We start from the raw sequence: 21252 nt of genomic DNA on the forward strand, positions 1-21252 counted from the left end.
GTCCACTCACCAATTAAGAACTCACAAAATGGGACAAACACCAAATTAAGATGCATGCAGGATTCAGCAAAAATATCCTCCGTGTACAACGTAAACTACCAAATAATGCATGCAGAACAGAATTAGGCCGATACCCGCTAATGATCAAAATCCAGAAAATAGCCTTTAAATTCTAAAAACCTTCCCCAACAAAGCCATCACCTACAAAGAGATGAACCTGGAGAAGAGTCCCCTAAGCAAGCTGGTCCTGGGGCTCTGTTCTCAAATACAAACAGACCCTACAGAACCCCAGGACAGCAACACAATTAGACCCAAATGAGAAAACAAAATGTTTTACCTTTATTTAACTAGGCAAGTCAGTTAAGAACAAATTCTTATTTACAATGATGGCCTACCGGGGATCAGTGGGTTAACTGCCTTGTTCAGGGGCAGAACAACAGATATTTACCTTGTCAGCTTGGGGATTCGTTCCAGCAACCTTTCGGTTACTGACCCAACGCTCTAACCACTAGGCTACCTGCCGCCCCATAGTTACTTGACACACTGGAAAGAATTAACCAAAAAACTGAGCGAACTATAATGCTATTTGGCCCTAAACAGAGAGTCCACAGTGGCAGAATACCTGACCACTGTGACGGAGCCAAAATTAAGGAAAGCTTTGACTATGTACTCAGTGTGCATAGCCTTGCTATTGAGAAAGGCCGCTATGGGCAGACGTGGCTCTCAAGAGAAGACAGGCTATGTACATACTGCCCACAAAATGAGGTGGAAACTGAGCTGCACTTAACTTCTTGGTGACAGGGAGCAGTATTTTCACGTCCAGATGTAATGCAAGCCCAATTTCAACTGCCTGCTACTTATCCCCAGAAGATAAGATATGCATATTATTAGTCAATTTGGATAGAAAACATTCTGAAGTTTCTAAAACTGTTTGAATCATGGCTGTGAGTATAACATAACTTATTTAGCAGGCAAAACCCCGAGGACAAACCATTCCGAATTTTTTTTTGAGGTCACTCTCTTTTCAATGGGTTTTCATTGGAAATCCAGATTTCTAAGGGACCTTCTTGCAGTTCCTACCGCTTCCACTGGATGTCACCAGTCTTTAGAAATTGGTTGAGGTTTTTCCTTTGTGTAATGAAGAAGTAGCCCTGTTCAGAACGAGGGTCACTTGTCGTGTACTGTTAGATAGAGGCGCGTGACCAGAAAGCTAGCTACAGTTGGTTTTCCTCCTGTATTGAACGCAGATCCTCCCGTCTTCAATTTTATCAATTATTTACATTAAAAAAAACTAAAGTTGTATTACAAAAGTAGTTTGAAATGTTTTGGCAAAGTTTACAGGTAACTTTTGAGATATTTTATAGTCACGTTGTGCAAGTTGGAACCAGTGTTTTTCTGGATCAAAAGTGCCAAATAAATGGACATTTTGGATGTATATCGATGGAATTAAATCAAACAAAAGGACCATTTGTGATGTTTCTGGGACATATTGGAGTGCCAACAAAAGAAGCTCGTCAAAGGTAAGGCTTGAATTATATTTTTATTTCTGCGTTTTGTGTCGCGCCTGCAGGGTTGAAATATGCTTTTCTCTCTTTGTTTACAGAGGTGCTACTCTCAGATAATAGCATAATTTGCTTTAGCTGAAAAGCCTTTTTGAAATCTGACATGTTGGCTGGATTCACAACAAGTGTAGCTTTAATTTGCTATCTTGCATGTGTGATTTAATGAAAGTTTGATTTTTATAGTAACTTATTTGTTACTTTGGATTTGGCGCTCTGCAGGTGTCCCACATATCCCAGAGAGGTTCTTCTTAACCTCCTGCCAAATGTATGACCACATATTTCCCTCAGATTACACAGACACAAAAAATGATTTGAAAACAAATCCAATTTTGATAAACGCACATATCTATTGGGTTAAATACCACAGTGTGCAATCACAGCAGCAAGATTTGTGACCTGTTGTCACAAGAAAAGGGTAACCAGTGAAGAGCAAACACCATTGTAAATACAACCCATATCCCATATGTTTATTTATTTTCCCTTTTGTATTTTATCCATTTGCACATCATTACAACAATGTATATATACATAATATGACATTTGAAATTGCTTGATTCTTCTGGAACTTGTGTGAGTTTAATATTTCCTTTTCCCTTTTTATTGTTCATTTCACTTGTATTTATCCATTTCACTTGTTTTGGCAATGTAAACATGTGTTTCCCATGCCAACAAAGCCCCTTGTATTGAATGGAATTGAGAGAGAGAGGGAGAAAAGGGAGAGACACCCATACACACAGAACAGGGACAAGAGAGTGAGAAAGGAAGACACCATAGGAAAAAAAGAGAGAAAGAGAGTAATTTTGTTCGCGTGGCCAGGAACAATGGACAGTAGCTGTTCCAATCCCATCCCAGGGCTGGTGGTGAGCCAGACAGATGTGGAGGAGGGATTAATAGAGCTAGTGGGGGGAGTGCAGCGTTCTGGACTTGGGAGGGAGAGAAAAAGAGAGAGGGGTGAGGAAAGGAGTCCACATCAATCATAAACTGTACCCGTACACATTGGTTATCTGTACCCGTACACATTGGTTATCTGTACCCGTACACATTGGTTATCTGTACCCGTACACATTGGTTATCTGTACCCGTACACATTGGTTATCTGTACCCGTACACATTGGTTATCTGTACCCGTACACATTGGTTATCTGTACCCGTACACATTGGTTATCTGTACCCGTACACATTGGATATCTGTACCCGTACACATTGGATATCTGTACCCGTACACATTGGATATCTGTACCCGTACACATTGGATATCTGTACCCGTACACATTGGATATCTGTACCCGTACACATTGGATATCTGTATCCGTACACATTGGATATCTGTATCCGTACACATTGAATATCTGTATCCGTACACATTGGATATTTGTATCCGTACACATAGGATAGCTGTATGCGTATCCATTGGATGCAGTAATCACAATATAGTGGATATATCCAGGAAAGCCAAAGTTCCAAAAGCTGGGCCTAAAATAGTATATATTTTGCTGTGACTTATGTGGATGATGTATAATTTTTTTTTTTTGGTCGGACGTGATTAATAAGGAGCATCCAGATGCTGCACTTGATGAAATTATTAAATTGCTTCTTCCAATTACTGATTAACATGCACCTGTTAAGAAACTGACTGTTAGAAGTGTTAAGGCTCCATGGATTGATGAGGAATTGAAAAGCTGTATGGTTGAAAGAAATGGGGCAAACGGAGTGGCTGATAAGTCTGGCTGCACTTCTGACTGGCTGACTTGCTGCAAATTGAGAAATTATGTAACTAAACTCAACAAAAAGAAAAAAGAAACTGTATTATGAAGTCAAAATCGATGAACTTTGGAGTACATTAAATATTACTTTAAATGAAATTATGGGCAGAAAGACAAATTCAAATTCAATCTTTCATAGAATCATATGGCTTATTCATCAGAAAACCATTTGATGTTACCAATTATTTTAATGATTACTTAATAGGCAAAGTGGGAAAACTTAGACAGGAAATGCCAACAACGAAGAGTGAACCATCATATTCATAAATAAAAAAACTAAAAAGTTAGTGTGGGAAAGGGAGATATATTTTTTACAAACCTCCTGGCAACTTAGATGGGAAGATACTGAAGATGATATCTGACTCACTGGCCACTCCTATCTATCATATCTTTAATCTGAGTCTAGAGGAGAAGGTGTTTGTCCTGAGGGAAGACAAAGTCATACATAAAGTAGCCTTTACGGGTTCTATCAGCTTGCTGCCAGCTCTTAGCAAACTGTTGTAAAAGAATTATGTTTGACCAAATACAATGCTACTTCTCTGTAATTGACAACAGACTTTCAGTATGCTTATAGAGAAGGGCACTCAATATGGACTGCAATGACACAAATGACTGATGATTGATTGAAAGAAATTGATCAGAAGATTGTGGGAGCTGTACCATTAGATTTCAGTGCAGCCTTTGATATTATTGACCATAACCTGTTTTTGAGAAAACACACAGTACCAGTCAAAAGTTTGGACACACCTACTCATTCAAGGGTTTTTCTTTATTTGTACTATTTTCTACATTGTAGAATAATAGTGAAGACATCAAAACTATTAAATAACACATATGGAATCATGTAGTAACCAAAAAAGAGTTATACAAATCAACATATATTTTATATTTGAGATTCTTCAAAGTGCCACCCTTTGCCTTGATGACAGCTTTGCACACTCTTGGAATTCACTCAACCAGCTTCAAGAGGTAGTCACCTGGAATGCATTTAAAATAACAGGTGTGCCTTGTTAAAAGTTAATTTGTGGAATTTCTTTGAGACAATCAGTTGTGTTGTGACAAGGTTTTATTTATGTATTTAAACCTTTATTTAACCAGGTAGGCTAGTTGAGAACAAGTTCTCTTTTGCAACTGCGACCTGGGCAAGATAAAGCAAGGCAGTTCGACACAAGCAACAACACATACAGGTCGCAGTGGTGGGGAGTATATGGGGCTTTGGTGACAAAACGGATGGCTCTGTGATAGACTGCATCCAATTTGTTGAGTAGTGTGTTGGATGCTATTTTGTAAATTACATCGCCAAAGTCGAGGATCGGTAGGATAGTCAGTTTTACGAGGATATGTTTGGCAGCATGAGTGAAGGATGTTTTATTGTGAGATAGGAAGACGATTCTAGATATAATTTTGGATTGGAGATGTTTAATGTGAGTCTGGAAGGAGAGTTTACAGTCTAACCAGACACCTAGGTATTTGTAGTTGTCCACATATTCTAAGTCAGAAACTTCCAAAATAGTGATGCTGGACAGGCGGGCAGGTGCTGGCAGCGATCGGTTGAAGAGCATGCATTTAGTTTTACTTGAATTTAAGAGCAGTTGGAGGCCACGGAAGGAGAGTTTTATAGCATTAAAGCTCATCTGGAGGTCAGTTAACACAGTGTCCAACGAAGGGCCAGAGGTATACAGAATGGTGTCGTCTGCGTAGAGCTGAATCAAAGAATCACCAGCAGCGAGAGCGACATCATTGATGTATACAGAGAAGAGAGTCGGCCCGAGAATTGAACCCTGTGGCACCCCCATAGAGACTGCCAGAGGTCCGGACAACAGGCCCTCCGATTTGACATAGTGAATTATATCGGAGAAGTAGTTGGTGAACCAAGTGAGGCAATCATTTGAGAAACCAAGGCTGTTGAGTCTTGTTGTGATTGACAGAGTCGAAAGCCTTAGCCAGGTCGATGAATACGGCTGCACAGTAAAGTCTCTTATCGATGGTGGTTATGATATCGTTTAGGACCTTGAGCGTGACCAGCTCTGAAACCAGATTGCATAGCGGAGAAGGTACGGTGAGATTCGAAATGGTCGGTAATCTGTTTGTTAACTTGGCTTTCAAAGACCTTAGAAAGGCAGGATAGAATAGATATAGGTCTGTAGCAGTTTGGGTCAAGAGTGTCTCCCCCTTTGAAGAGGAGGATGACCGCGGCAGCTTTCCAATCTATGGGAATCTCAGACGATACGAAAGAGAGGTTGAACAGGCTAGTAATAGGGGTTGCAATAATTTCGGCAGATAATTTTAGAAAGAGTGGGTCCAGATTGTCTAACCCTGCTGATTTGTATGGGTCCAGATTTTGCAGCTCTTTCAGAACATCAGCTATCTGGATTTGGGTGAAGGAGAAGTGGGGGAGGTTTGGGCGAGTTGCTGTGGGGAGCGCAGGGCTGTTAACCGGGGTAGGGGTAGCATGGTGGAAAGTATGGCCAGCTGTAGAAAAATGCTTATTGAAATGATTGATTTATTGGTGGTGACAGTGTTTCCTAGCCTCAGTGCAGTGGGCAGCTGGGAGGAGGTGTTCTTATTCTCCATGGACTTTACAGTGTCCCAGAACTTTTTTGAGTTTGTACTACAGGATGCAAATTTCTGTTTGAAAAAGCTAGCCTTAGCTTTCCTAACTACCTGTGTATATTGGATCCTAACTTCCCTAAAAAGTTGCATATCACGGGGGCTATTCGATGCTAATGCAGAACGCCACAGGATGTTTGACCGCAGACTCATTACGGATGCAGGTAATGAGGCAGTGATCGCCGAGATCTTGTTTGAAAACAGCAGAGGTGTATTTGTAGGGCGAGTTAGTTTGGATGATATCTATGAGGGTGCCCGTGTTTGGGGTTGTACCTGGTAGGTACATTGATAATTTGTGTGAGATTGAGGGCATCAAGCTTAGATTGTAGGATGGCTTTAAGCATGTCCCAGTTTAGGTCACCTAGCAGCACGAGGTCAGAAGATAGATGGGGGGCAATCAATTCACATAGGGCACAGCTGGTGGAAGAGGGTGGTCTATAGCAAGCAGCAACGGTGAGAGACTTGTTTCTGGAAAGGTGCATTTTTAGAAGTAGAAGCTTGAATTGTTTTGGTACAGACCTGGATAGTAAGATAGAACTCTGCAGGCTAACACCGCCCCCTTTGACAGTTCTATCTTGGCAGAAAATGTTATAGTTAGGGATGGAAATGTCAGGGTTTTTGGTGGTTTTCCTAAGCCAGGATTCAGACACGGCTAAGACATCCGGGTTGCTAAAGTAGTGAATAAAGCAAACTTAGGGAGTAGGCTTCTAATGTTAACATGCATGAAACCAAAGCTTTTACGGTTACAGAAGTCAACAAATGAGAGCAACTGGGGAGTAGGAGTGGAGCTAGGCACTGCAGGTCCTGGATTAACCTCTACATCACCAGAGGAACAGAGGAGAAGTAGGATAAGGGTATGGCTAAAGGCTATAAGAACTGGCCATTTAGCACATCCGGAACAGAGAGTAAAGGGAGCAGGTTTCTGGGCACGATGGCATAGATTCAAGGCATAATGTACAGACAAAGGTCTGGTAGGAAGAGAGTACATTGGAGGTAAACCTAGGCATTGAGTGATGAAGAGAGAGATATAGTCACTAGCGACATTTAAACCAGGTGATGTCATCGCAAATGTGTGAGGTGGAACAACATGGTTGATTAAGGCATATTGAGCAGGGCTATAGGCACTACAGTGAAATAAGACAGTAATCACTAACCAGGATAGTAATGGTCAAGGCATATTGATATTAGGGAGAGGCATGTGTAACCAAGTCATCGTATGGGTCCAGTGAGTGGTTGGGCTGGCTGGGGACATGGCGATTCAGACAGTTAGCAGGCCGAGGCTAGCAATCTAGCATAAGGGCCTTAGAGGGACGTCGCGATGGGGGAAAAGTCTGTTTTTGCCTCCTCGTGCGGTGACGTTGATAGACCAGTTCTGGAATTAGTAGGGTTCCAAGTAGCAGAGGGGTCCAAGTCAAATGGGCAAAATGGGTATAGTGGTCCAAGAAACTGGCCGGTGGATCAATATGCTATAGATAGCTAGCAGGCCACGGTTAGCAGAATGGACCTTCAGGGGACATTGCGCCTGAGGGGCCTGTTGGGATCCTCGGGCAGATTATGTCGGTATTCTAGTCATGAAGGATCGGCGGGGTTCCGTGCCCCGTACCGGCAGTAGAAGGGATCCAGATATTGTAGCCGAGGAGTGGGCTTCAGGAGTAGCCCAGGAGCCCTAGCTAGTTGGTGCTTGCTATGGGATGGAAACGTTAGCCAGGAGTAGTCAACCCGGGTTGTGGTTAGCTAACTGCCATGATCCAGATGAAAGGGTTCAGAGTTTGCGGTAGGAATCTGGGGATATGGAGCGAAAAATAGGTCCGGCATGCTCTGGTTTGAAATGCGTTGTACGAACTGGCGAGAGCTTTCCGAGCTAAAGGTTAGCTGACTGATAGTTGGTAGCTAGTTAGCTAGCTAGCTTCAGTTGAGGTATTCCAGTTCGGAGGTAAATAGACATTTTACAAAAAAATAACAGATCCACACCATGTTAGGTGAGGTGGGTTGCAGGAGAGTATTTTGAAGTTGAGGTTTAGGAAAAATATTAAAAAGAATGTGATGAAAAAGATATAGACATGGGACGAGACAAGACAAAGACGTCTGACTGCTACGCCATCTTGGATAGGAGGGTATACAGAAGATAGCCCTATTTGGTAAAAGACCAAGTCCATATTATGGCAAGAACAGCTCAGATAAACAAAGAGAAATTACAGTCCATGATTACTTTAAGACATGAAGGTCAGTCAATTTGGAAAATTTCAATAACTTTGAAAGATTCTTCAAGTGCAGTTACAAAAACCATCAAGCACTATGATGAAACTGGCTCTCATGAGGACCGCCACCAGAAAGGAAGACCCAGAGTTACCTCTGCTGCAGAGGATAAGTTCATTAGAGTTACCAGCATCAGAAATTGCTGCCCAAATAAATGGTTCAGAGTTCAAGTAACAGACACATCTCAACATCAACTGTTCAGAGGAGATCAAATCAAATCAAATTTATTTATATAGCCCTTCGTACATCAGCTGATATCTCAAAGTGCTGTACAGAAACCCAGCCTAAAACCCCAAACAGCAAGCAATGCATGTGTAGAAGCAATGCAGGTGTAGACTGTGTGAATCAGGCCTTCATGGTCAAATTTCTGCAAAGAAACCACTACTAAAGGACACCAATAAGAAAAAGAGACTTGCTTAGGCCAAGAAACACGAGCAATGGACATTAGACAGATGGAAATCTGTGCTTTGGTCTGATGAGATAAAATTTGAGATTTTTGGTTCCAACCGCCGTGTCTTTGTGAGACGCAGAGTAGGTGAATGGATGATCTCCGCATGTGTGGTTCCCACCGTGAAGTATGGAGGAGGAGGTGGGATAGTGTGGGGGTGCTTTGCTGGTGACACTGTCTGTGATTTAGTTAGAGTTCAAGGCACACTTAACCAGCATGGCTACCACAGCATTCTGCAGCAATATGCCAAGTAATCTAGTTTGCTCTAAGTGGGACTATAATTTATCTTTCAACAGGACAATGACCCAACCCACCGCCAGGCTGTGTAAGGGCTATTTGACTAAGAAGGAGAGTGATGGAGTGCTGCATCAGATGACCTGGCCTCCACAATCACCCAACCTCAACCCAATTGAGATGGTTTGGGATGAGTTGGACCGCAGAGTGAAGGGAAAGCAGCCAACAAGTGTTCAGCATATGTGGGAATTCCTTCAAGTCTGCTGGAAAAAATATTCCAGATGAAGCTGGTTGTGAGAATGTCAAAGCTGTCATCAAGGCAAAGGGTGGTTACGTTGAATAATCTCAAATATAAAAAATAAACAGGCTCAAAATGGCCAGAAACAAAGATCTCGTACAACGCTGTGCACTACTCCCTTCACAGAACAGCGCAAACGGGCTCTAACCAGAACAGAAAGAGGAGTGGGAGGCCCCAGTGCACAACTGAGCAAGAGGACTCCTGTCTCAGCCTCCAGTATTTATGCTGGAGTAGTTTATGTGTCGGGGGTTGGGTCAGTTTGTTATTTCTGGAGTATTTCTCCTGTCTTATCTGGTGTCCTGTGTGAATTTAAGTATGCTCTCTAATTCTTTCTTTCTTTCTCTCTCGGAGGACCTGAGCCCTAGGACCATGCCTCAGGACTACCTGGCCTGATGACTCCTTGCTGTCCCCAGTCCACCTGGCCATGCTGCTGCTCCAGTTTCAACTGTTCTGCCTGCGGCTATGGAACCCTGACCTGTTCACCGGACATGCTACCTGTCCCAGACCTGCTGTTTTCAACTCTCTAGAGACAGCAGGAGCGGTAGAGGTACTCTGAATGATCGGCTATGAAAAACCAACTGATATTTACTCCTGAGGTGCTGACCTGTTGCACCCTCGACAACCACTGTGATTATTATTATTTGACCCTGCTGGTCATCTATGAACATTTGAATATCTTGACCATGTTCTGTTATAATCTCTACCCGGCACAGCCAGAAGAGGACTGGCCACCCCTCATAGCCTGGTTCCTCTCTAGGTTTCTTCCTAGGTTCTGGCCTTTCCAGGGAGTCTTTCCTAGACACCATGCTTCTACACCTGCATTGCTTGCGGTTTGGGGTTTTAGGCTGGGTTTCTGTACAGCACTTTGAGATATCAGCTGATGTAAGAACGGCTTTAGAAATACATTAGTGTTAAGTTTGAGAAACAGACGCCTCACAAGTCCTCAACTGGCAGCTTCATTAAATAGTACCTGCAAAACACCAGTCTCAATGTCAATAGTGAAGAGGCGACTCCGGGATGCTGGCCTTCGAGGCAGAGTTCCTCTATCCAGTGTCTGTGTTGTTTTGCCCATCTTAATCTTTTCTTTTTATTGGCCAGTCTGAGATATGCCTTTTTCTTTGTAACTCTACAACTCCTAACAACCAAATACCACAAATAAACAATAGGAGGGATGTGGCTCAGGGAGAGTAGAGATCTGGCAGCAGATACTGCAGTTTGATGACTGTCTAGCTACAGTCGAGCAGTGGTTGTGTGGCTGAATTATGTTTTTAAATGGTCAATTAAATCAAAGAAAACAGTAAGGGGTGGTTTACCGGACACAGAACCAGGACTAGGCTTAATCTGTGTCCGGAAACCACCCCTTAGACTAGCTGGGAACTAGTGCACTGTAAAAAAACATATATATACACCCACAAATCTAGTTGTTTCAGCTAAGTACTATAAAGTCAACTTTTCTGTCCAAATGTTATCTGAAAAATAAAAAACGTTTTCCCAAACATGAGAATTGGTGTTTGCTCAACTTGTCTCATATGTTCATTAAGATATAATAATTCATCATAGTTTAACTAAAAAAGGCTGTGCAACTGGTTACACGCAGTGCTTTTAACATACAATGTTTTCAATGTACATATTTGACAAACGTTATTACATTGTGCATGCTTATTTATACAGTAGTTATTTTTCAACATGTCCTCACCTGGGATTTGAACTCACAACCTCTTGGTTCATGGCATTCTGATCTTCCTGCTACTCCACCATGTCTGTTATCAATTATCAGTTAATCTGACTATTCTCTCATCATTGATTTGATGTACTTGATGTAAAAACCATCTGTATAGTTGTCTAATGTTGGTGGGGCATATTTTTATGCTTTAATGTTATTCCTTAATCATTATGATAAATAAAATAAAAATAATTGAGTGTACTTTTAACAGAGCTAAGATGTACTTTGAAGTGCAAGTGTAGCAATACAGGTGAAATCAGCTTTTGAGGCAGACATGGTGTGGTGTTGCAGGAATGCTGTGAATAAAGACTTTGTGAGTTCAAATCCCAGGTGAGGAAATGTTGAATATGAATTACTGTATAATGTGTCAAATATGTAAGTTGAAAGCACTATGCGTGTAACTAGTTCCACAGCCTTTTGTTTTAGGTTAAGATGCCAAATAATAATTTCTAGTTGAATGAAAATGAAACAATTTGAGCAAACACATCATTTTAAGTTGACTGAATTTTTGCCTACATTTTCTCATGTTGGAGCTAAGTTCGGGCCAACTCAAAGTTCTGGGTATCACTTTGACTGAAAAGTTGAGTAAACAAAAAGAAAAGGCTGTGGAATCAGTTATTTAATAATATTTAGTTGAAACAGCTTGATATTTTTTGTTGTTGTTGTTTTTAACAGTATGGTTCAAGAAGACTAGTGCTAACACAAAATATATCTACAAGTGTTTTCTACATGTCGGTAGTTGCTGTTGTGCTCTGTACTTGTGTTCGGTGTCAGCGCCTCTCACCTGGTGCAGTCTCTCCAGGAGGACAGGGATTCCCGCCAGTCTCTTAGTGGTCCGCTGGTAGTCACGGTAATGCAGAACTAGGCGCACCAGCTCTGGGTCTCGTGTGCTGACTGCTTCCTGGAGCACTATGGGAGAGAGAAAGGCAATCTTCACCTCACATATAGACACACACTCAGAGGCCAATTTATTACGTACACCACCGCGTTCACAACTACAGACAGTGGTCACGGTGGCCGTGGCTTGCTATATAAAGCAGGCAGACAGGCATTCAGTTACTGTTCAATTGAACATTAGAATGGGCAAAACTAGTTAGCTACGCAACTTTGAGCGTTGTAGAGTTGTCGGTGGCAGGGGCGCCGGTTCCAGTATCTCAGAAACGGCCGGCCTCCTGGGCTTTTCACGCACGACGGGGTCTTGGGTTTATCAAGAGTGGTACGACAAACAAAAAACATCCCGTCAGCGGCAGTCCCGTGGGCGAAAACAGCTTGTTGACGAGAGGTCGAAGGAGAATGGAAAGAATGGTGCAAGCTAACAGGCGGGCCAGAAAGGCAAATAACGGCGCAGTACAACAGTGGTGTGCAGAACGGCATCTCAGAATGCACAACTCGTCGGTCCTTGTCACGGACGGCCTATTGCAGAAGACGACTACACCAGGCTCCCCTCCTATTAGCTAAAAACGAAGAAGAAGCGGCTCCAGTGGGCACACCCATCACCAACACTGGACAATTGAGGAGTGGAAAAACATTGCCTGGTCCGACGAATCCCAGTTCCTGTTGCGTCATGCTGAGAGCAGTCAGGTTTTGGCGTAGGCAGCATGAGTCCATGGCCCCATCCAGGCCTGGTGTAAACGGTACAGGCTGGTGGCAGTGGTGTAATGGTGTGAGGAATGTTTGATACCAATTGAGCAACGTTTCCATGCCCTGAAGAATTCAGGCTGTCAGACCAGTTACTAGATGGGTGTACCTAATAAACTGTCTAGTGAGTGTATGCTGTACTGTGCTGTGCTGCTCTGAACGATGCTACGCTGTGCTATACAGCATAGCAACGTTTTTGGGGCTCCCGAGTGGCGCAGTGGTTGAAGGTACTGCTTCTCAGTGCAAGAGGCCACTGCTTCGTCACTGCAGTCCCTGGTTTGAATCCAGTCTGCATCACATCCGGCCGTGATTGGGAGTCCTATAGGGCCGCGCACAATTGGCCCAGTGTTGTCTGGGTTTGGCCGGGGTAGGCCGTCATTGTAAATAAGAATGTTCTTAACGGACTTAAATAAAATGTTAAAAAATACACTATACAGGTCCCTTCCCAGTGCTCAGTCCACAATCAACACTCTAAGGAAACTGACTAACCAACTCTCTGAGGAAACTCTGACTAACCTACCAAATCAATTTCAATTTAATTTTAAATTATCAATAAGTGCATTTAAAAGCAACTGTGTCTAATTACTTGATTAGATCTATCCACAATGGCCATTTGGCTCACCATCAATCCACAAACAAATGGTTCCTATTCGTAGAATCCAACCCCTCAATCTGTTTCTATATAGATTCTATACAGTATATCCTTCCAGCCTTTAAAGGTGAGTCACTATTAGACTCCTCCTAGCCAATGTATCTACATATGCTTTCCCAGTACACATACATGCCTGTTGTGTTCTATTGATGATTCTGCCCCAAAAAAATATTTCCACTTGTGGGATGATAAAGTTTTCTACTGATACTAGTACTACTCCTACTACCCTATTACTATCAGTACTACTACTCCTACTGCTACTAATACTACTACTCCTACTGTTGCTACTTCTATTACTACTACCACTATTACTATAAGTACTACTACTCCTACTGCTACTACTACTTCTATTACTACCACCACTATTACTATCAGAACTACTACTACTACCACTACTTCTATTACTACTACCACTATTACTATCAGTACTACTACTACTACTTCTATTACTACTGCCACTATTACTATCAGTACTACTACTACTAATACTAATACTTCTATTACTATCAGTACTAATACTACTACTACTTATATTACTACTACCACTATTACTATCAGTACTAATACTACTACTTCTATTACTACTACCACTATTACTATCAGTACTACTACTACTTCTATTACTACCAGTACTACTAATACTACTACTTCTATTACTACTACCACTATTACTATCAGTACTACTACTCCTACTACTAATACTAATACTTATATTACTACTACCACCATTACTATCAGTACTACTAGTACTACTCCTACTGCTACTTCTATTACCACTATTACTATCAGAACTACTAGTACTACTCCTACTGCTACGAATACTTGTATTACTACTACCATTATTACTATCAATACTACTAGTACTACTCCTACTGCTACTCCTACTACTACTACCACTATTACTAGCAGTACTACTGCTACTACTACTAATACTACTACTTCTATTCCTAAGACCACTATTACTATCAGTACTACTACTCCTACTGCTACTACTACTAATACTTCTATTACTACTACCACTATTACTATCAGTACTACTACTACTACTTCTATTACTACTACCCCTATTACTATCAGTACTACTAATACTACTACTACCAATACTACTACTTCTATTACTATCAGTACTACTACTCCTACTGCTACTAATACTTCTATTACTACTACCACTATTACTATCAGAACTACTAGTACTACTTCTACTGCTACTACTACTAATACTTCTATTACTACTACTATCAGTACTACTAGTACTACTCCTACTAATACTACTACTTCTATTACTACTACCACTATTACTATCAGTACTAATACTACTACTTATATTACTACTACCAATATTACTATCAGTACTACTACTCCTACTGCTACTAATACTTCTATTACTACTACCACTATTACTATCAGTACTACTAGTACTACTCCTACTCCTACTACTATTAATACTACTACTTCTATTACTACTACCACCATTACTATCAGTACTACTACTGCTACTGCTACTACTACTTCTATTACTACTACCACTATTACTATCAGTACTAATACCAATGCTACTACTACTACTACTACTTCTATTACTACTACCACTATTAATATCAGTACTAATACTACTACTTCTATTACTACTACCACTATTACTATCAGTACTACTACTACTAATACTTCTATTACTACTACCACTATTACTATCAGTACTACTAGTACTACTGCTACTACTACTAATACTACTACTTCTATTACTACTACCACCATTACTATCAGTACTACTACTGCTACTACTATTACTATCAGTACTACTACTCCTACTGCTACTACTACTACTACTACTACTACTACTACTACTACTACTACTACTAATACTTCTATTATTACTACAACTATTAGTACTACTCCTACTGCTACTACTTCTATTATTACTACCACTATCCGTACTCCTACTACTACTATTACTATCAGTACTACTACTAATAATACTACTACTTATATTACTACTACCACTATTACTATCAGCACTACTACTATTACTACTGTCACTATTACTATCAGTACTACTACTCCTACCCCGCTCTGTCTCACCCGTCCATCCGTTGCGGTTCTCCTTACTGACGTCGGCACCATGTTGGAGGAGCAGGCGGGCACAGTCCAGGTGACCCAGAGTGACAGCCAGGTGGAGGGGGGTCCGACCCCGGGGGTCCAGGGTCTCCACATCCACCTAAGGGGGAGGAGAGAAGTGGGTTCATTGTATGGCATGGTGCTCATCTGGTAAAAAGAGAGAGATAAAAATATATATAGAGAGAGGGTGGAGGAGGTGTGGAGGAGAGAGTGATGGAAGGAGAAGAGACAGGTGATAATTGAGCTATCACATCCTCACATGACGGGCACGCCAGTGTTCTAGATGGGTCGGCTTTATATAGCGAGTTACACTACAAGTGTCTCGATGTAACGTCTCTGTAATTCTCTAGAGTTGATCTCTCTCTGTCTCTTCCTGCCTCAGTTTTGATACAGTAGCTATCATAGTCTAGTAGCCTACTGCAGTGTGTTTGATGTAGTCTCTCTGCTCTGCAGTCTAGTTGGTCTAAATAAGCAAGTCTCTATGTCTATAAATCTAAAAAAAAGTTAATTTGAGCTCCTGGCAGGATCCAAGGTCAAGAATAAACCAACCACATGCTGGCATCCTAATGAGGGAGGCTGATAGAGGACGACTGGGGCTACGTCCCAAATGGCACATTATTCCTTCGATTGTGGTCTACTTTTGACCAGAGCTCTGTGGTGGCCCTGGTCAAAGCAGTGTACTCTAAAGGGAATAGGGTGCCATTTGGGATGCCACCAAGGAGGTACAATGAGGAATCAGAATCTGCGTAACTGGCACATGTGGAAAATGTATAGATGAAATGATAGCGCGTGGAAATGGATGGATAAAGCGTGCTGTTGTGAGGGGAGGAGCAGTTGTAACAGGGAATAAGCGGAATTGCTTTATGGTACACTTCCAGCCGAGCTTTACGTCTAGTCATATTTGCATTGGAAATGTTTCAAAATCACAAAACACATACACTGTTGTGTTGTGTTGTGTGAGGGCTTGTGTTTTGGTTCACGTGTGCCTCAGTGCAGGTCAGTGCGGCCCTGACGGTTGGTGTTGGTGTGTCGAGTGTACTTTGCAGTGTGTTATTGTCGAGTGTGTAGTACAGTACATCAGAGGGATGCTGCTGGGTTGTTTTTCACCAGGAGCAGCCTCCCTCCTCCCACGTGGAGCCTCCTCATCTCCCCTGCTGCTCTCCCTCTCTCTCCAGGGGCCTCCCGGGGGCCACGCCCTGCTCTGTAATTAGCAAGCCCAGCATTAGCGTTAGTGATGCCACCGCTTGATCGTAAGCAACAACTGGGGCTCCTAATCCCAAAGGGGGGGGGGGGGGGACGCCGGAGAGAAGAGGAATGGAACGGCAGAAAAACAGAAGGAGGAATCCACACAGGCACTGTCGGAGGTGAAGGGTGAGGTGTGGAGGGAATAGAGGGAGGGAATAGAGGTGTATCGCTATAGCAACGAAGGGATGAGAAGAAGAGGTGGGAGAGAGGGAGAAGGAGGAGGAAGGTGTGCTATGCGTTGGAGCAGACAGGGCTGGTTGAGTGGCGGCAACTGCTCTGTGAAATAGAGAGAGTGGTGGTAGCGTAGGCTGTGTGTGTACTGAATAATGGGTAGTGAGTGATTGATGTCAGAGTAGCTTTGTAGGGCCCTCCAAGTGGCCCTGGGGATGACACTGAGGAAAGAGAGAAAGAGGGAAAGAGAGAGAGAATGGATGGATGGATGGATGGAAGGAAGGAAGGATGGATGAAGTGACACTGGCAGATAACAGTGAAAAGTACATAAACAGTAAGAGCAAAGCAGCAAGAAATGGTGGTAGTATTCTGATTATTTGAGGGGGACTATTGTAACGATTGTTGTCTAACTAGGCTCGTTACAACCTCTGCAAGTGTGTTGGACCAGTGTGTTGGACCAGTAAGATTGAACCCGGGCCTCCCAGCCTGTAGGCAAAAGCCACAAGGTGAGTTGCACTGTCACCATTCGCTACAATATTTAGGTGATAATGCCCGAGAAGCTGGTGTTTGGAGGATATATTGGCACAGGTGTTAGGCCTGAGATGAAGTTCGAGGGCATTATCACCAGCTTCGGGGGGCATTAACACTTTTATACAATGGGTTACCAACATATTCAAATAATGATTTATATATTTTCATTAAAAACGTTATTTTGATGAATTCATTCATACTATTTCATCCTTCCACAAGATATAGTCCACACACAAATCTAGGGTTGCTACCCAAGCCAGAAGGTTGTTTGTTCTATCGGTTCAGTTGCCAGAGACGCGACCCAGTCGTTCAGTCTTTTTGTTCTATATCTATGGACTCGACCCAGTCGTTCAGTCTTTCTGTTCTGGATCTATGGACGCGACCCAGTCGTTCAGTCTTTTTGTTCTATATCTGTGGACGCGACCCAGTCGTTCAGTCTTTTTGTTCTATATCTGTGGACGCGACCCAGTCGTTCAGTCTTTTTGTTCTATATCTATGGACTCAACCCAGTCGTTCATTCTAAATGTTATATTGCCATACTGGCTGGCAACAATCTTATGTCTTGCTTGCTAGCTAACCAACTACGGCTAACTTACTGTCATGTCAAACAGTGCAGACAGAATAACAGCAAAGTAGCTGCATTTGCGTTTGTTTAAGCTGTTTTCTAGTGACATTTATTTGGATACATCCACAACAATGAGTTAATGATGTGTGATTTCGCCTGGCATAGAAAATGTGCTCTTTTGTCAGGGCACTGTTGTTCAGAGTAGCTAGCCAACAACACAGCTAGCACAATCACTTCAAACTGAAGCTGGAAAGACTGCAAACTAGCTGCACTTCGTTTCGTTTGACCTGTTTTCTATACAGTACATTCATAGAAATTATGCTGATTCATGATTTCGACTGGCTGACAAAAGCTGCCTGTCTGTCTCGTCATGACTCCCGTTCATTACTATGGGACAGCAGGAGATCGAATTTGAATATTGAAACAATGTTGCAAATGTCGTTGAGAAAGACAGCAAGGATTATACAAATGTCTGCTGTTGAAAACTAAATGTTATTCTAAAAGAAATGTGAGATAATGTCTAGATGCTTTTATAGTGAAGATCAAGTTTATAAATTGCCTGGCTGGGCTGATGAGACAGTGGATTGTGAAGTCAGATGGAACAGAGTAAATAGGCATTTTAACGTCATAGATTAATCGGTGGTAACTTGTGGAATAGACACCGGCTGGAATGTGGTTTTAACCAATCAGAATTCAGGATTAGACCCACCCGTTGTATAAAGCTAATTAAGTAGGAGAGCAAAGAGCCTTCTAAGAAGGCTTGACTATGAGGCGGAGAGGTGTGGTAAGTAAGGGAGAGAATAGAGAGGGAGTGTTCAGGAAACTCCTATTGTTTAAGACAAGTGGCCCCACATTGACCCAGACTGATGTTATTTTTACACCATTGAGACACTCAAATAGAAACATAACAGCAGACACTTTCCCACAGAAAACAAACACACAATCACAAGTCCTCTCTCTCTATCCGTTCAGTCAAATTTGACATTTAAAAAATATATATTAGAAAAGGAAACCACTCGACAATAACACTCTTATAACATTGGTCAGTTACGGTATAGAACTGTCACGCTAAACCAATGCACTCAAATGTAACACTTTTCTGCTGTGGTACACAGACATGTCACTTCAGGGTCCACACCTCCTCATCCTCACGTCTTCACACTAGTGCACACATTAACCCTGAAACACAGTGGCACACTTACTCATTCACATGTGAACAATGTGGTTCTGACCAACAAACAGCCCACAAATAGAGCCCCACTATCTAACACACAAACACGTACAGACCCACACACCCACAGGCCAGGCATTAGCTAAAGTCGCAGTACGGGTGCTGATTTAGGATCAGTTTATAGCCTTTTAGATCAAATCAAAAATCAAATCAAATCAAATTTATTTGTCACATACACATGGTTAGCAGATGTTAATGCGAGTGTAGCGAAATGCTTGTGCTTCTAGTTCCGACAATGCAGTAATAACGAACAAGTAATCTAACTAACAATTCCCCAAAAAACTACTGTCTTATACACAGTGTAAGGGGATAAAGAATATGTACATAAGGATATATGAATGAGTGATGGTACAGAGCAGCATAGGCAAGATACAGTAGATGATATCGAGTACAGTATATTCATATGAGATGAGTATGTAAACCAAGTGGCATAGTTAAAGTGGCTAGTGATACATGTATTACATAAGGATGCAGTCGATGATATAGAGTACAGTATCTACGTATGCATATGAGATGAATAATGTAGGGTAAGTAACATTATATAAGGTAGCATTGTTTAAAGTGGCTAGTGATATATTTACATAATTTCCCATCAATTCCCATGATTAAAGTGGCTGGAGTAGAGTCAGTGTCATTGACAGTGTGTTGGCAGTAGCCACTCAATGTTAGTGGTGGCTGTTTAACAGTCTGATGGCCTTGAGATAGAAGCTGTTTTTCAGTCTCTCGGTCCCAGCTTTGATGCACCTGTACTGACCTCGCCTTCTGGATGACAGCGGGGTGAACAGGCAGTGGCTCGGGTGGTTGATGTCCTTGATGATCTTTATGGCCTTCCTGTAGCATCGGGTGGTGTAGGTGTCCTGGAGGGCAGGTAGTTTGCCCCCGGTGATGCGTTGTGCAGACCTCACTACCCTCTGGAGAGCCTTACGGTTGAGGGCGGTGCAGTTGCCATACCAGGCTGTGATACAGCCCGCCAGGATGCTCTCGATTGTGCATCTGTAGAAGTTTGTGAGTGCTTTTGGTGACAAGCCGAATTTCTTCAGCCTCCTGAGGTTGAAGAGGCGCTGCTGCGCCTTCCTCACGATGCTGTCTGTGTGAGTGGACCAATTCAGTTTGTCTGTGATGTGTATGCCGAGGAACTTAAAATTTGCTACCCTCATAATGAATACTATGAAATACACCTGGGGGGGGGGGGGGGGGGCCTTATCCCACATCAGCGCTCCTACTCTGAGGCACTTACAGAATCAACTGCCCAGGTAGTTATAGTAAGGATATTATGTCATACTGGGTCTTCCCATTCTCTCTGCTCATCCTCTTTATCCACTGACTGCCTCGTAGTGCCTGCTCTCTCACTTTCTCATTGGCTCCATCCATCCTTCATTCTTCCGTCCCTCCCTTGGTCCTCCCCTCTCTCCCTCTCCTCCGCCATCCTTCCTTCCATCCCTCGGTCCTCCCCTCTCTCCCTCTCAGTGGAAACTGCATAATTGATAGACATCTCTGTCTGGACTATCTACTCCTGTACTTTGCCTTAATGTTCTCTGGCAGCTACTTAAGCCTACATCAATCTTTCATTTGGAGACCAAAATATGTTTGTGGTGGGTGGAGGATGCATGCATGAGAATCATGTGTGCTCATTGGGAGGGGAGAGGGGGGTCAACTTGTCCCCCTTATTTTCAGTATTACCCTCTTTCAATTCGGGGGTTAACATGTACAACTGTGATTGATCCATTTTCAATATGCGTAGGAGAGTTATAGCCTAGTTATAGCCAAACGTTATACACGCGCTTGGGATAATGTATCTTTGTGTAGTCATTCTCTATGTGAGTGTATGGTGTAAGTGGGGCATATACAAATGAGACCACACCATCAGATGCATGTGTGTGATCGACCTATAAATATCTCAAAATAACTAAATATCATTACCATCTCTCTACCACCAAATGCAGGCCAGAGAGAGAAAAAGAGGCCAGAGCAGGAGTGAGTAGTTGGAGCCTGAGAGTCTGAGCGAGAAGGATGGCTGGGCAGAAAGAAGATGAAAGCAGCAGAGGGACTGAGGGAGGATGGAGGAGGATGGAGCTGGGTGAAATAACTCTGCCTTGGTCAGTGAACCTGTCACAGGCAGGGCGGGGAGAGATGTGTGTCTCTCCCTCCTCCTCCCTCCTGCTCCTTGAGAACAGACGCGACTTGTGCGGTGCAGTGCCTCAGACAGCACT

At 42.6% G+C, this 21252-nt stretch overlaps 1 protein-coding gene across 1 annotated transcript in view; it reads right to left on the reverse strand.

The window, feature by feature from the left end:
• Positions 1-21252, reverse strand: part of LOC109906057 (ankyrin repeat domain-containing protein 13B) — a 45134-nt gene that overhangs the window by 19042 nt on the left and 4840 nt on the right. Inside the window, exons 2-3 of the mRNA XM_031790576.1 lie at positions 15264-15399; positions 11679-11803 (exon numbers count right to left, since the gene is read on the reverse strand). Coding sequence (XP_031646436.1) covers positions 11679-11803; positions 15264-15399 — 261 coding nt within the window. The remainder of the gene's footprint in view (positions 1-11678; positions 11804-15263; positions 15400-21252) is intronic.

This window comes from Oncorhynchus kisutch, linkage group LG15, assembly GCF_002021735.2.
Source record: "Oncorhynchus kisutch isolate 150728-3 linkage group LG15, Okis_V2, whole genome shotgun sequence".
NCBI lineage: Eukaryota > Metazoa > Chordata > Actinopteri > Salmoniformes > Salmonidae > Oncorhynchus > Oncorhynchus kisutch.